Here is a 17,137-nt window from a genome sequence, read left to right as displayed (position 1 = left end):
GAGGTGGGTCTCTTGTAAACAACATATAGATGAGTCATGCTTTCTTATCCAATCAGCTACTCTGTGTCTTTTTATCAGAGCATTCAATCCATTTATGTTTCAGGTGATTATTGATATGTACTTATTTATTGCCATTTTTGTTTAGTGTGGTTCTATTTTTCTTCCCATTTCTACTGCTAATTACAGCAGTCCTTTTAACATTTCTTGCAGTGCTGGTTTGGTGCTAATGTATTCCCTTAGCCTTTTTTTGTCTGGGTAGCTCTTTATTTGATCTTCTATTTTGAATAATAATAGCCTTGCTGGGTAGAGTAGTCTTGGATTCAGATTCTTGTTTTTCATGACTTTGATTACTTCATGCCATTCTCTTCTGGCCTGTAGTGTTTCTTGTGAGAAGTCAGCTGAGAGCCTTATGGGGTTCCCTTTGTAGGTAACCTGTTGCTTGTCTCTTGCTGCTTTTAGGATTCTCTCTTTGTCTTTAATTTGTGGCATTTTAATTACTATGTGTCTTGGTGTGGGCCTGTTTGGGTTCTTCTTACTTGGGACTCTCTGTGCTTCTTGAACTTGAATGCCATCTTCCTTCACCAAATTAGGGAAGTTTTCTGTCACTATTTTTTTTAATATATTCTCTATCCCTTGCTCATTTTCTTCTTCTTCGGGGACTCCCATGATGCGAATATTATTACGTTTCCAGTTGTCCCATAGTTCTCTTAAGCTGTCTTCCTGTTTTTTAAATAATTTTTTCCTTTTGTTTTTCTGATTGGTTGATTTTTTTCTACCCTGTCTTCTAATTCACTGATCCGGTCCTCAGCTTCCTCTACTCTGCTTTTTAAACCTTCCAATGTGTTTTTCATTTCTGATATGTCATTTTTTATCTCTTCTTGATGGTTTTTAATTTCCAATTGGCTTATTTTCAGTGTCTCTATGTCCTTACTCATGCTGTTCAGCTTCCTCAAGATCATGGCTCTGAATTCTAGCTCTGTTAACATGCCTAATTGCTCCACATTGATCCCATCTTCGGTGGAGGTGTCTTGCTCTTTCATTTGGCTTCTGTTTCTGTGTTTCACCATTTTGGCTATCACAGTGGGCTTTGGAGCCTGTCAAGTTTTCCCTCTGAGTGTTGGTGTTCTGCTGTTTGTGGCTCCCTCTCCTGTGTTTAGATGAGCGAGGGAGGACTCACGTTAAACACCACTGTCAAGTCTTACTTCCCTGGTTAAAGTTGCCAGCCCAGGAAAGGTACTGTTATCCTCTAGCTTTTTGCCTGGAGGCTAGCAGTCGAGGTTACTTGAGGAGTTTTGGGTTGTCAGTTGATTGAAAAGCTCCCTCAGGTGCTTAGCACTAGGGGATTTCCCAAGGGTGGGGCAGATGCTGGTTGTTTGTGAGCCTCAATTAGCACTTCAATGGTCCACAGGGTGGGGTTGGATCTCCGAGGGAGGGGCTGCTGCCTCTCTCAGAGCCCTGGGAAGGAGTAATGTGGCCACAGTCCTGAGTGGCTGCACTCAGCCAAAGCTCTGAGCGCCCTCCAGATCCCGAGTGTCCCCACACAGTTCCAGTCCAGTCTGCCCTCCCTCTGCGGGAGCCCAAGGGGAGTGGCTGTGGCTGTTTTAGCCTCTGTCCTGGCTCTGTGCTGTGGAGCCGCCTGGGAGTGTGACCCGAGGGCGCCGCTCCCAGCTAAGGCCACTGCCGACCGAGGGCTCCCAGCCCCGTCTCGCGCCATCGCAAGCCTACCAGGATCAAGTCAGTGTCCCTCGTTGTATGGTCCTCGCAAGCTGCTTTTCTGTTGCTTTTCCCGTCAATTTGTCTGTGTTATAGTTGTAATTCCAGTTTGGTTCTGGGAGACGGTCTGTGTAGCTTCCGTTCACTCTGCCGCCATTTTTCCTTCCCCTCCTTGCCCAATTTTAACTTGAATAGGAATCTACCAGTATTTTCCCATACTGTTTTAATTGTCTGATTCATCATTTTGGTCCTGATTTTTTTCTAACAGAGAACCACCAAAAAGCATGCAACAGAGCACAACACCAAATAAGAGGAATACTTCCTTTTTTTTTTCCTGTTAGAAATAAAATTTTATTGTAATTTTTCTTGGACCTATGGTGTTCTAAAAGCTTTTTAGAGTTAATAAAATAATGTTGCAATTTGGGTTTATTAGCCATAGATTAACACTATGGTTATCTTTTATGTCTGACCGATTGATCAGAGAAATATTAATTTTGTGTCGATGTCTGAATAAATTGAATGACCACTGGACATCCTTCACCTTCATCAGCTCTCTCCCTTTTACTATTCAGTAGCATGTTATTTAGTCTTCACACATTTGTGAATTTTCCAGTTTTCTTTGTGTAATTAATTTTTAGTTTCATACCATTGTGGTCAGAAAATATGCTTGATGTGATTTCAATCCTCTTAAATTTATTGACTTGTTTTGTGGCCCCACGTATGATCTGTCATTTAAAATGTTCCATGTGTACTTGAAAAGAATGGACAGGGGTGGCAAAAATAGGTTTACAGTTGTGAGTACTCGAAACACAGTTTATTCTTGTGTTATTATTGTTTAATTATTGTATTATTTTCTGTACAAACAACAGTGAGCCTACTTTTGCCCCACCCTGTATATTCTGTTGCTTTGGGATGCAATGTTCTGTCACCTTCTCTTTTGATTATATTCCTATAGAACTATCCTGGAGATGAAATTCTGATTGTTTATGACAAAGACTTCAAATATGGACTCAACTTTTATGTTATTGGAACGGAAGAGGGCAAGGAGAACTATTTAAATGTAAGCACACTCGAGCCCTGGCATGTTGTGGCTTGCCAGGAGGAAGCGGTACCTGTGGGGCAGACCTGTGCATGGTTGAGGTTCCCCTTGTTGGGCCCTGTCGCCCTGGGCCCTAGAGCGGGCTCTGGCACCCAGTGTAGGTGAGCAGTGAATGTGGGGTGAACTAAGTCAAACGTCTCAGGGGAGCAGATACGCGACTTATTTGCCTTTGTTAACCCAGTGAGAGCGGAAACAGCAAACCCGGGGCACCGCTGCTCTGTGCCCCTCCTGGGCTGTGTTCCTGGCTCTCCTCCTACCATCTCCATAGCTGGGGTGATTACTGAACCACACTCGTCTGCAAAACAGTGGTACCAACCACGTCCGTTTCCAGGGCTGCTGTGAAAATTAAATTGGCTAACACTGTACATGACTGTATAGTGAAGTATTTTCAAATGTATAGAAAAGTACAGATAATAGTATTACAAATATCCACAAAATCATTACCCAGAATTAACAAATATTAATATTATATTTACTTCATTTTTTTAAAGAAGTAAAATATAATAGATAACGATTTACTCCCTCTTGTATCCTCTGCAGTTCCGTTTCTCTCTATAAGGAACCATTATTCAAAAGTTGTTATATATCCTTCCTGTCCATGGTTTTATATTTTTACCTCATATGTATGCTCCACAAATAATGTGTTTTATTTAAAAGTCACATAAAAGTATACAAATCATTCTGCAAGTTTTGTTTTTCGCTAAGTTATAAAATTCTAGGTATCATCTGTGTTGATACATGAAGATATCACATACGTGTAGGTCAAGTTGGTTCACTGGAACTGCTTTATGGGATTTTACTTTATGATGATAACACAATATGTCAGTTCACTCACCTATTGATACTTATTCAGTTTATAGATAAATGGATTGGCAGATACCTATAAAAATATAGATATAGGCCTTAATGTATTAATATCTGTCTCTGTATATATCTTCTTGTGGACATCTTGATTTTTTTTTTTTTTTATCCTCACCCGAGGACACTTTTTCATTCTTTGTTCAGATAGAGCAGGAGGGAGAGAGAGAGAGAGAGAAACATCGACGTGAAGGGACACATCGAGTGGCTGCCACCCGCACGACCAACCAGGGCCAGGGACAAACTGCAACCGAGGTACATGCCCTTAGCGGGAACCGAACCCGGGTCTCTCCGGACCGCAGGCCGACGCTTTAACCGCTGAGCCAAACCGGCCAGGGCGGACATCTTGATTTTAAAACATTTGTTATTTAATATATATCATGTTTATTCATAGTTATAATCCTCTTATCAAATAAATTTTATTGTCGGAGAAAACTGTATTTATATTTTATGTTTATATATTTATATTTAAATTTTATATTTAATATGAGGTTTTCATGTTCCATATTCAAAAATATGTGCAGTAAACACTTTTTTCTTATCAAATGGCTTTTCCTTTTTTTCCTCCCCCATTTTTTCCTTCTGTCATCTTCTGTCTGTTCCCTTGACTTTTTGTTGTCGTTGTTGTTCTTTATTCTTCCCTTTTTGGCTTGGTTTTCTTCTCATAATTGAAAAGAAGAAACCAACAAAGCAGAAAAATAATAAGGAAGTGATTAATCAATTCATATAAAAGTAAAGTTTATTGCAAAATATACCGATGTAGCTATAACCTGCATTTGATCATGTATTTTAGAATGTTACTTGTTTTACTCTAGCCCCCAGAAACTCCAGAAGAACAGGAGGAACATAAAGAATTTAAAGAGCATGCTTCTGAAGACACGTATCTTTATAAGCCACCTGTCTCTAAGCCGTGGGTTTCTTTGGGCAGTGAAATAGAAATTGAGGAGGAATCAGTAAAGGGATCTACAAAGCAGGTCAGAGGCCTGAATTATTATCTCTAGTCCTTACCTCCCTATAGTTGAATAACACGTATTCCTGAAGGATCTGTAAGGCTTCTGTGTTTGCTATGGGCATGTGGTTTTTCTTTGGATAGAAGAATGGTTATTGTTTTAGGATTGAATTGTGTTCCCCCAAAGGATGTGAAGTCCTAACCCCCAGTACCCAGAATGTGACCTATTAGGAAGTGGGAGGGTGCTATTTCAGTTTGGCTGGGGTCCTTATAAAGAGAGGGCCACATGGAGACACAGAGACACAAGGAAAAAGAACACCATGTGAAGAAGGAGGCAGAGATGGGAGCGTTGTATCTACAATTCAAGGAACATCAAGGGTTGCTGGCATCACCAGAAGCTAGAGAGAGGCAAGCAACAGATTCTCCCTCAGAGACCACAAAAAATCCACTTCCATCATCTTGATCTCGGACTTCTAGCCTCCACTACTGGGGGAGAATAAATTCCTGTTGTTCTAAGCCACCCAGTCTGTGGTGCTTGGTTATAGCAGCCGTAGGAGGCTGACACAATGGCACTGCCAGAGCAGCCACTGGGGGGAGGATTTGAATGTGAGGGATGTATTTGGAAAGTGCCCCATAAAGTAGAGAAAGCAGCAGGAGAGGGACACGGCAGACACCCTGCAAGGGTGCAATCTAGGGCAAAATTTTGGTAGGGGGAAGTCTTTGGCCTAAACCCTAGAGGAATTCTGGAGGGGAAATTACTCCTCAGAGTTGTCCCAAAGAGAAGCAAAAGAGATGAGCTTCCATATGTGTCCAACGGGTTGAGATGTAAGCAGCCAGTTACTTCCTGTTCTTTGTGCCTGTGGGCAAAGTGGTCCAATAGCCCTGGAGCAGTGCTTCCCAGAAGACCAGCAGGCAGTGGCCACGGGGACAAAAAGCACTGGAGGGACACAGAAAGGATACAAAGAGATCTGAGGGGATCTAGACAGAGCACCCATGTCATCTGCCACACACCCATTTTTCTCTAGGGACTTGATTATGTTACCTTCACTGCTTACCCGTGTTGCAGATTACGTATATGATTTCTCGAAAACGAAGAGAATTTGGTGCACCAATTAAGTTCAGTGACCAGAATGCTTCCAGTGTAAAAGATGCCTGTATTGAATGTATAGCCTACCCAGACAGAAACTTTGTTATCAAGCAGTTGGAGAGAGATGTTGGCATGCAAGTAGTCCCCCAAGTCAAGGACACAAGTACTCAGACAAAATGGTAAGCATGCAATGAGTTTATGCATTTTCAAAGGTAGTTACAGGAAAATCTAGCAATGGCCAAGCTTATTTTGAGAGATCTTTATCATAAGTAGAAATGGATTGGCAGTGATGACATATATCTCCACAGAGTAATTCAACTCAGGAAGTTCTAATTGCTTTCAACTATGCCTTTTAAAATCTTAATGGGAAGATGAGATTCAAGTACATAAGAATGTAAAGACTATGTAGTGGGAAAGTGATGGATGCTGTTAATAATTACAGGGATGTTGTTAGTAATTACAGTATTGCTTTCACCTGGAAGATTACCATTGCCTCCTAACTGCTCTGTTCTACCTAGGTCATCATTCTTACACATCAGACCAGATTGTGTGACTTCACTGCCTAAGTCTCTTCTTTGGTCCCCTATCATATCCAGAGCCCATGGGATGGCATTATAAGGTCTCCTGCCTCCATGTCAAGGCATTGTTGGCCTCTCCAGCCTCGTCCCCCTCCCCACCCCAGTGCCAAACAAGTCCTCTGTGCTCCAGCCCTAGGAGCTGCTTTCATCTCCCAGAATACCTGCTCTTCCACATCTCCCTGCCTTTGCCAATGCTGTTCCTCTGTATAAAATGCCCTTCACTGCCTTTTCCACCTTGTGCCTCTTCACCCTTTAAGTTCAGCACCCCCTCCTCTGTGACTTCCTGGAAACACCAGGTAGAGTTGATCCCTCCCTCCTATGAGACCCCACTAGAGCCTAAAGGTGTCTTTCCCATGGCACCGAGGACCCACATTGTACTCATCTGCTTGCCAGTCTGTCTGCCTTCGATCCAGTGCACTGGGAGGCTACAAGCCATATCACTTCACACGTCAGGTTCTTATTAAAGTGTGTTCAGTGAGTGAATTGAAATGGACTGCCAAGGGAATATTTGGGGGACTTGAGCTAGGCTTTGAATGTTGTATAAACTTGGAGACATATTTAGCTAAGCATTTTTTTTAGAATTAAAAAAAATTATTTTGAAATAATTTTAGATGTATAGAAGATAAGCCACAAATGTTACATATAATTTGGAGAAGTGGAGAAAGGAAACACAGCTCACATTTTTTTTAAATGACCTGAATGATTCAATGGAATGGGAAGAACAGTGTTGGCATGGGACCATGAGGAGACCAGCCTGGGTACCAGGAAGGGGGTCGCAGAGGTCGACAGGGTAGTGGTTTCTCTGTGCAGACAGTAGGGAACTTTGACAATTTCTGAAGCAAAAGAGAGAGGCAGGATGGTAAGGTATTAAAATAAGATGAGCTGGGCAGTATGTACTGGAAAGCAGAGGGGAAAAAGCCTGGAGTTGAAGAGATTGGCCAAGTAGGAGTCTGCTGTCACTAATCCAGGTAAAAATGTGACCAGTGTCTAAAGGAAGGCAGTAAACTAAGAGGAAAGGACACATGTAAGTACAAAATACTATAACTCCCATCATTCAGACAAACAACACCCAGCCTTCTTGACCTCTCCAGCTATTATCTAGTCTCTCCGCTTTTCTTTACAACAGAATTCCTCAGAGCAGTTGTCGACACCCGACTTCCACTTCCTCTTCTACCATTCTATCTGGAGCCCGTTCCAAACAATCTCCAGGTTACCAAAGACTTCCGGTGGTTTGATGGCCAATCCAACTTCAATATCTCTTCTTTCTCCACGCCTCGGCGGTATTTAACATGACTGACTATTTCTCCTCCTTACGACACGTTTCCACTTGGTTTATGAACCATACTTGCTGCACCCCTCCTAACTCACTGCAGCTTCTTCTCAGTCTCTTTCACAGGATCCTCCTTTTCCCAACTTCTAAATATTAGAGGACCCCAAGGCTAACTCCTTCGGATGTTTTCTCTAACTACGCCTAGTCCCTGGGTGAATTTATCCAGTCCTTTGGTGTCATCCATTACCTGTTTGCTGATGACTCTCAAATCTATGCCTTCAACCTTAATCTCTCCCCTGAACTCCACATGCTTCTATCCATCTGCTTACTTGGAGGTCTTGTAAAGGTCTCAAATTTAACATGCCCTCAAACAATTTTTTAAGTTTCTACCTCCAAACCTGAAACTCCATGAATCTTCCTCATCTCAGTAAATGGCAATGATATTCTTGTAATTACCCAGACACAAAACCTTGGATTTTGTTGGGTCTACTCTCAAAATATATTCATTGCTATCATCTGGGATCAAGCTATCCTCATCCCTTTCCTGGATTATTATAAGACTTCCTGACTGGGCTTCCTCTACCTCTTGTTGCCCTCCTACATTCTGTTCTCCAAAAAAGAGTCAGACTAATTTGGATCCCATTTGCCCCTCTGCCTTTATTTCCCATGATTCTCCTTGCTCATCCATTCCAGCCAGACTGGTCTCCTTGTTCCTTGAATTCACCGAGCATACTCATACCTGATGTGTTTATGCTCACAGTTCCTCTACATAGGCTGCTCTTCCCCCATCCTTAGGGTTCACTTCCTCCTTCATTCAGATCCCTGCTTCCTTGAGGCATTCCCCAGTACTCCTTTAGAAAAGCAACAACCCCCATTTCTATCTATCCCCTGACTCTATTTTTTTCTTCATGGCACTATTATCATCACTTGATGTGTATTTGTCATTGTCTCTCTTTTCTCACCTTCTTCCCACCTACCACTTAGAATTTAAGCTCATGAGAGAGAAACTTGGTCTATTTTGTTTACTTCTATGCCCCCAACATCTAGGACAGTTCCTGGCACAGATTTATTAAATGAGGGAATAAGGGAATGAGGAAGGAAAGGAGAAGGAGAGGAACCTAGTTCAGGAAGAATGTTGGGATGGATGACTGACTCGAGTTCAATGTTAAGAGAAGAGCCATGAAATATACGGTGAGAGGGACTGTGACCCGGAGGCTCGGGGTCAGCAGAGTGGAGTGTAGTACAAAGCATGCTTTCCAGATCTATGTGAAGCAACGAGTCAGAAACCATGGAAGTGCAATGTTAAAGTCAAGGCCCACATACTTAGAATCCCCGGGTCAGGATAAGTAATGGGTCAGAAACCAGGGAGGCACATGAACATACAGGCCAGAACCAAATAGTTGAAGAGAAAGATAAGGATTGGTAGTGGAGTCTCAGCAGAGGATTAGAACATCAGAGACTCATAAACACCAAGAAGTGAGGGTGAGACTAGAAGGAACGAGATGATAGATTAGTTCCCCAAAAAACTTAGATTTTGAGAGAAATTTTTTAGTTAAGCCAACCAGAGACTTCTGTGTTCCTGCCAGGGTACAGAAAAGTGACAAGAATGAGTCCGCCAGGGTAGACTCAGGAGGTGGACTCAGAAAGGGACAGTGAACTTCTGACAGCAGGGACCTTAACAGGCTCTCCGTGGATGCTGACTGGCAATCATGGACAGTCACTTCTGTATAGCACCTGGAGTGAATCGATGAGAAATAAGGGCAGGCCTTGACCCACAAAGTGAAAAAAATAAATAAATCATAAGAACTCAAGCGGTTCAGACCTAGGTGACGAAGAATGCTGGTACCACTCACTGAGATCAGGAAATTAGCAGGTCTGAGAAGATGGGATACATGATTGTGACGAAAGAAGTAAAAAGGGGGAAAAGGTCAAAGATGAGATTCAAAGAGTAATGGCAACGAAAGCAGACGTTTGCAGGGCTCTCCCCACACGCCAGTGTTCTTCTAGGCTCTTGGCACATCGACTCAGTAAATCCTCACGACCGCGCTGAGGTTGGTACCATTTTCACTTTACAAATAAGGAAACCGAGGCAGAGAGGTTAAAAATGAAAGCTCAATATTTGGAACATAATCTAAATTTGAATCAATAGTGAATAGCTTTGCTGGAAAACAATAAAACAGATCATTAAAACAAAAATAAGCCCTGGCTGGTTTGGCTCAGCGGTAGAACGTCGGCCTGCGGTCCTGAGAGACCCGGGTTCGGTTCCCTCTAAGGGCACGTACCTCAGTTGCAGTTTGTCCCTAGCCCTGGTTGGGTTGTGTGGGTGGCAAGCACTCGATGTGTCCCTTTCACGTCGATGTTTCTTTTTCTCTCTCTCCCTCCCCACTCTATCTGAACAAAAAATGGAAAAATGTCCTCGGGTGAGGATCAAAAAACAAACAAACAAACAAACAAAAAAATAAGAGTGACTGTTAGTCATGTTGCTACTTTGATGAAATCACCAGGTGCCATATAACTTCTTAATCCTACCTGTGGGATAGAAATTAAAAGCGAAGCTGAGATTTGAACCCAAGTCTCTTTGATGCTAATACGAACATTTCTTTCCATCACTCTGCTTCTGCTCCGGGTGTTGATATTGGGGTGGGGGCGGCTAGGGTGGGAGAATGAACTATTCTACTCAGTGTAAGCAAAGCTCCCTACCCCTCTGTTTGATTGCTCTCACAGAAATGTTTTACTGACATTTGTTCAACAAAGATTAAATACAACCTAATAGTTTATTGAGCACTTAAAATGTGCTAGCATTGGTTTAAAAGCTTTACATGTATTAGCACATGCAATTCTTACAATAACCCTGTGAGCTAGAGACTTTAAGAATTTTATTTAGAGATGAGAAAACAGGCACAGAGAAATTAAATAATTAGCTCGGGGTCACATAGCTGGTAAGGGATAGAATCGGGCTTCAAAGCCAGGCAGCCATCACAGAGTGCACACTCTTAAGGGCTGTGTCATGTGACCTTTCTATAGCCCACACCCAGATCGAGGAGCTCACCCAGCCTGGTGGGTGAGGCTGACAAAGGCCAGAAGTGCAATGCAAGGTGAGCACTGAGAACAGTCAGTCTGGTTGGAATGAGCTTTTCTCCAGAGACTGTGCTGCCATCCTGCCTGAATGAGAATTGTTCCTAGTTTTGCATACTCAGAGCAGAGTTTCTCAACCTGAACACTACTAACATTTGGGGCTGGATAATTACTGGGGTGCAGGTGGGGGCTGTCCTGTGCACTGAAGGCTGTTTCACAGCATCCCTGGGCACTTCCCAGGGATGTCAGGAGCACTTCCCAGGTGCGTCCACCAAAAAGGCTTTCAGACTTTGCCCAAGGTTCCCAGGCTGTAGGGGTGGAGCAGGATTGCACTGCTTAAGAAACACTGATTTGATGAAATGAAGAGAGAGCAAATGATGAGTAAATGTGGCAACATGTTAATAATTGGTGAATTGGGATGGAATGTGTATGGGATTTTTTTATATTCTTCTTACAACTTTCCTGTAAGTTCAAAATGATATCTAAATTAAAAAATTTTAAATAAGAGCTTATTGATTATGTTTGAGAGAAATACACAATACTTTGAATGGCGATCAATATCAATTTTCTAAGATAAAAAAATTCAATTTATAAAATCTAAATATAAAATAACATCCTAATACTGTCACAGAGATAAACCTTTGATCTGTCATGACTATATTTGCTTTTCTTTGATCTAATTTGTGTTATTCAATTTTCTTTTACTATATTAGGACATATCCCAAAAATGCGACTACACAATATTATCCGAGAGAATTTTTAGAAGAGGAAAAAGAAATACTTGGACAATCAAAGCCTTTAGCTGATTTTCTTAACAACATGTCCATAAGGTAAAAATTTTATATTAAAATATAAGAATAGAATATAAGCCCTGCCTGGTGTGGCTCAGTGGTTGGTGTGTCAGCCCGAGCACAGAAGGGTCTCCGGTTCTATTCCCTGTCAAGGGCACATACCTGGGTTGCAGGTTCAATCCCTGGCCCCCCCTCTGGGTGCCTGCAGGAGGCAATCAATGGATGTGTCTCTTTCACATCAATGTCTCTCTCTTTCTCTTTCTCTCCCCTCCTCCTTCCTCCCTGCCTTCCACTTTCTCTAAAAATCAATAGAAACAATATCCACTGGTGAGGATTAACAAAAAAATAGTTTTTAAAGAATAAAACATAAAATCTGCATGTTTAGTTATAATAATAAGTCTTAAAAAAAAAAAAAAAAAAAAACCTCCATAAATGGTATCTGGATGGAAAGTGTAAAGACAATTATCAGGTTTGCATGAACATATGACACCTCCTACAGGTTCTCAGTCTCCCCTTCTCCTCTTGCAAGCAACATTCTAGACCTTGCAAGCTAGGACCTGGAAGATGAATACAGTTGAGTATGTGAGGATGCTTTCCTAACAGCAAATTGGCGTTTATTTGCCATGGTTTCTTTAAGTCCTTTTCTCCACTCCTCACTCCCCTTCTTAGCTTCATTAACTTTTTTTTTTTTTTTTTTTTTTTTTTTAATCCTCACCCGAGGACATTTTTTGTTCAGATAGAGCGGGAGGGAGAGAGAGGAAGAGAGAGAGAGAGAAACATCGATGTGAAGGGACACATCGAGTGGCTGCCACCCGCACGACCAACCAGGGCCGGGGACAAACTGCAACCGAGGTACATGCCCTTAGCGGGAACCGAACCCGGGTCTCTCTGTACCGCAGGCCGACGCTCCAACCGCTGAGCCAAACTGGCCAGGGCAGCTTCATTAACTTTTGTAGGAGAGCAAAGATGAGGATGCTGCGGATGTGGAGGACATCATTACAGTGATGGTGACAGGAACTTACAAAAATATCTTTGTAAATAAGAACCTGAACTCAGTCCAGAGGTACTTCTTGGCTATGTCATCCTTATCCCTAATTCCTGTGTTGCTGCCACTCTTACTGGCTCTGAAAGAGAGGTGTCTTCAAAATGCTTCTACAATGGTACTAGGACCCTGGCCAGAGCCTTGGGGCTTCTAAACCAGAGCAAGAGCCCTGGCCGGTTTGGCTCAGCGGTTAGAGCATTGGCCTGCGGTCCAGAGAGACTCAGGTTCGGTTCCCGCGGAGGGCATGCACCTCGGTTGCAGTTTGTCCCTGGCCCTGGTTGGGTCGTGCGGGTGGCAACCACTCGATGTGTCCCTTTCACGTCAATGTTTCTCTCTCTCTCTCTCCCTCCCACTCTATCCGAACAAAATATCAAAAAATGTTCTCAGGTGAGGATAAAAATGAATGAATGAATGAATGAATGAACCAACCAACCAACCAACCAACCAACCGGAGAAAGAACTTGACAAGTTCTCATCAAGTTGATACCAGATTTCAGAGAAGTGGAATCAATGATAGAAAGGTCTGCCAGTTGTTTCCAATAGGTTGGTTTCCATTTCTTTCCAAAATTAAAAATTTTGTGGTCTAGTTCACAGATAGCTCAAGTTAAGCTTTTTCATTTTTAAGAAAACATCATTAGTTCTTTCAAACTGGATTAAATGTCCTGAAAACTACCTATGCCTAGGGAGAATTTGGCTCAAAAATTCATCAATGATTCAGAGAGTGCATTAATTATTTGCCACTCACAGGACGAATGCTATAGTTTTTTCCTATGTGGGAAAAAAAAAAAAGAAACAAGAAAACGTAAGGTTTCTTTTTCCACTTATTGGAATTAAGTATTTAAATCTTTACTGATACCAACATTAAAAATGAGACGTCTGTCTCTGTACAATCCATTTCAAGGAACTAAGTGGCCTTTGGCCTATTCTCATTTATCCACATTGTATATTATCTTTAGTCCTGGAGTTTTGTTCTTCCTTTTCAACTGCCATGCTTATGGAGAGACGAGTATAACTCCTTCCCTGAGATGTGGGAAGGAGATGCCAGAACTATACGAAGAAAGAGGAAATTGGCACAGGAATTAAAATAGCACTGGCTCCCTGGCTGGTGTGTCTCAGTGAATTGAACGTCCTTCCATGGACTGAGAGGTCCCGATTCAATTCCAGTCAGGGCACATGCCCGGGGTTGGGTGCTCGATCCCCAGTAGGGGGCGTGCAGGAGCAGACCATCAGTGTTTCTATCTCTCTCTCCCTTTGTCTCTGAAAAATCAATAAAAACAACCTTGGCTGGTTTGACTCAGCGGTAAGAGTGTCGGCCCGTGGACCAGAGAGTCCTGGGTTCGGTTCCCACTAAGGGCACATACCTCAGTTGCAGTTTGTCCCTGGCCCCGGTTGGGGTCGTGTGGGTGGCATCCACTCAATGTATCTCTCTCACATAGATGTTTCACTCTCTCTCTCTTCCTCCCTCTCTTCCTCTGGCTCTATCTGAAAATAAATGCAAAAAATATATGTATATACACACACACACACACACACACACACACACACACTCAGGTAAGGATTAAATAAATAAGTAAATAAATAAATAATCAATAAAAACATATTTAATCCAGCCGGTGTGACATAGTTGTTGAGCGTCGACCCATGCATCAAGAGGTTGTCGGTTCAATTCTCGGTCAGGGCACATGCCCAGGTTGTGGGCCAGATCCCCAGTGGGGGGCGTGCAGGAGGCGGCCAATCGATGTTCTTCCTCATCGAGCTGCAGGGTGAAGGTGGCCTATTGGAGGAGTCGTGCTGCAGGAAGAACTGGGGGCCCTGGTGTTCTCACAGCTGCCATGCTCACTGGCCTGAGAACCAAGGCAGGTGGTGAAGGTGCCAGAGGCTGCCTGCGAACCACATCCTGGGAGCTGGACAGCACGTTCTTAGGAGTTCTGAGTAGCACACTGCTTTTCTCCTGAGTCCTCGCGTCATTTATTCCACATGGTCGGTCCTTAGTTACCAAATATAATTGAGAATATATTCTTCTTTTGTTATAAATGAAGCAGGAAGAGCTACTGAAAGCATATCATTGAATACTAAAGTCCAATGTCTTCATTGCTATTATCTTCTTTTTTACAAAATAGTGTTGAAATAGCCCTGCAACAAAATGAAATCACGAACACATTTATTGATGACTGGAAATGTCTAGCAGAAGAAGAAGGCACCTTTGGGGACAAGACCGATACCCACCTGAAGGAATACCAGTCCTTTACCGACCTTCATAACCTAACGGAGAAAATGATCACCTGTGTCTCCTGGCATCCGGATATCTATGGTGAGATGGGAAAGAATGTGATTCCCTTTGAGATTGAAAGAGTTCGTTGCTTTTACGTATAACATTGAAAATGAGCTCAATTTCAATAAGACAACTTCTGTTTGCTGAGTGCCAGGCACCTGCTAAGCACCTTCTTCCCACACCTTCTCTCAGTCGTGTGTCCTGCCAGTAACTCTGGGATCCTACTGTGACCTCTACTTTACAAGGAGGGGACAAAGCTCAGTTCAGGGAAGTGACTGGCTCAGGTCATCCAGCTGGTGCAATGCCGAATCTGAATCTGACTCAGGCCCGTTGGACCCCCAAGGCGAACTTTATTCCCCTTGACACTGCCTCTCTGATACTGGACAAGAGAGGAGCTGCACCTCCTCCCTCTACAGCTCTCAGCAGCCACGGCAGGTAGAAGTATGTGAAGCTGGGACTTCAGAGAGAGAGGTTCTTACCCTGGTTCTTCCTCCTCCCATCCCCAACACTGGCCCTTTCCTCACACACACACACACATTTTTTTTTTTTTTACTAAATCTTCAAAGTCCAATGTTCATTTTATACTACCAGTACATCTCAGTGTGGACCAGGCGCATGTCAAGTGCTAAATAAGCGCCACATGGCTGCTGGCAAGCAAACTGAACAGCGACGCACTAAGAAAACTCTTGGTCTCCTGTAGACTTGTTTTACTCAAGTGTCATCCAAAAGGATATGAACAATGACTATGTAGAAAAAGCAAAACCTACAGACACTTTACCATGTACAGTTGCTTCAGATCTTCATCTTAATTGTGTCTCAATCAGGGCTAATAGTTGTGTCGGTGGCCATGCGACTCTCCTTTGAAGAGAGAGTTCACTTTTCTGGTAAATTATTGCTGCAACCATCACTGATTCTTTTCTGGAGCTTCTCTGATCCCATACATCCTCAGGTAATGAAGGAGAGTCATCTCGTAGTCTAAAAGTTTTAAATATTACTTTCACATATTTCTTTTAGCTCTTTTAATTGCAAAGTGCTTCATAATCACTTAATGTTGTAAATAAACCCTTATAAAGTCAGGCTGTCTTCAATTCAGAATTTGTGATCATTCAATTTGAGCGAAACGAAAGTTTACACTTTGTTTATTGAGAAAGTTCATTGAACAAATCAATGCTATTTTTTTAAATAAGATTGTAAGAGGAACATTCAACCAATTTTAAAGAGCAAGCTATCCTATGGGCTTTATTTCAATATTAATCGTTCAAATGCAAATAGATTTTAGTTTCACTCAAATTTCCTCAATTTCAAGGATCACCAGTAGATGGTGGTAATGATGTAAAGATGAGTGTGTGGGAGACTAGCCCGTGTGGCTCTGTGGTTGATCGTTGACCCATGCACCAAGAGGTTGCCTGTTTGATTCCAGTTCAGAGCACATGCCCAGGTTGTGGGCCAAGTCCCCAGTGGGGGACGTGCAGGAGGCAGCCAGTCAATGTTCCCTCTCATCCATGCTTCTATCTCTCTCTCCCTCTCCCTTCCTCTTTCTCTAAAATCAATAAAGGGGAAAAAATTATTTTAAAAAAAGAAAGTTGAGTATGTGGGGATGCAATGGGGAGCAGTAGGGACTGTGGCCGTAGAGAGTGCACATCCCATCTGTGAGGACAGCTACTCTTCAGTTTTCTTATTGTCAGGTAGTCCCGCTTGTCAAGAGAATCCAGCAATTGGGAACTTCGTGTGAAATCTCCAAATCTTTAAACAGCTATTCTAAAGCCAAACAAAAACACACAAAAGTACCGACTGAAGCCTAACCAAAACACGTGTCAATCCAAATAAAATAAGGCTGAAGGCTAAGCTTGCCCCATACGGTTCTATTTCCAATATCTGTTCAAGAAGAGTTCTGCTTAGGAAGAAAGTTAGATGAAATTTTTTCAATGTACTTAAGTGTAATAATTTATTTCTATAAAGTATTGTATAATTAAGGCTTTCCCTAATAAATCCTAGCCTCTTCTTCCTCCTCCCTTAATTCGTCTGAGTTAAGGCCGTTTTTCTGTAAGAGAGTCTAGATACTTTAATTATTATAGACTCAGAGATCAAAATGATAGCTCGCTAGTTATTTATCAGCCTACTTACCACAGAAACGGTGCCATTCTCTTGGTGGGGTTTTCTATAATTTTCGAGTGGTGTAGAGGTACTCTGCAATACAAGACATGGAAGTGTGCCTGAACTCCTAGGCAAAAAGCAAGAGGAAAGACTCTCCTCTATTTTGAAGAATAGCTTTAAAAAGACAACCAAATAATTTCTTGAAGAAATAATGCAAATGATTTATTTTGTCTTTGTTCTAATAAAAACTATAGGAAAGTATGAAAAGATTTTATTTTCAAAAGTAGAGGTTTCTCTAGAATCCATATT

At 42.3% G+C, this 17,137-nt stretch overlaps 1 protein-coding gene across 1 annotated transcript in view; it reads left to right on the top strand.

The window, feature by feature from the left end:
• Positions 1–17,137, top strand: part of DNAI3 (dynein axonemal intermediate chain 3) — a 68,739-nt gene that overhangs the window by 15,235 nt on the left and 36,367 nt on the right. The window contains exons 3-8 of the mRNA XM_036256776.1: positions 2,669–2,773; positions 4,486–4,644; positions 5,686–5,885; positions 11,343–11,459; positions 14,583–14,773; positions 15,559–15,683. Coding sequence (XP_036112669.1) covers positions 2,669–2,773; positions 4,486–4,644; positions 5,686–5,885; positions 11,343–11,459; positions 14,583–14,773; positions 15,559–15,683 — 897 coding nt within the window. The remainder of the gene's footprint in view (positions 1–2,668; positions 2,774–4,485; positions 4,645–5,685; positions 5,886–11,342; positions 11,460–14,582; positions 14,774–15,558; positions 15,684–17,137) is intronic.

The sequence above is a fragment of the Molossus molossus genome, unplaced genomic scaffold (assembly GCF_014108415.1).
Source record: "Molossus molossus isolate mMolMol1 unplaced genomic scaffold, mMolMol1.p scaffold_m16_p_12, whole genome shotgun sequence".
In the NCBI taxonomy this organism is placed as follows: Eukaryota; Metazoa; Chordata; class Mammalia; order Chiroptera; family Molossidae; genus Molossus; species Molossus molossus.
Note: the sequence above shows the minus strand (reverse complement) of the source record. Positions and strands in the feature narration are given on the sequence as shown.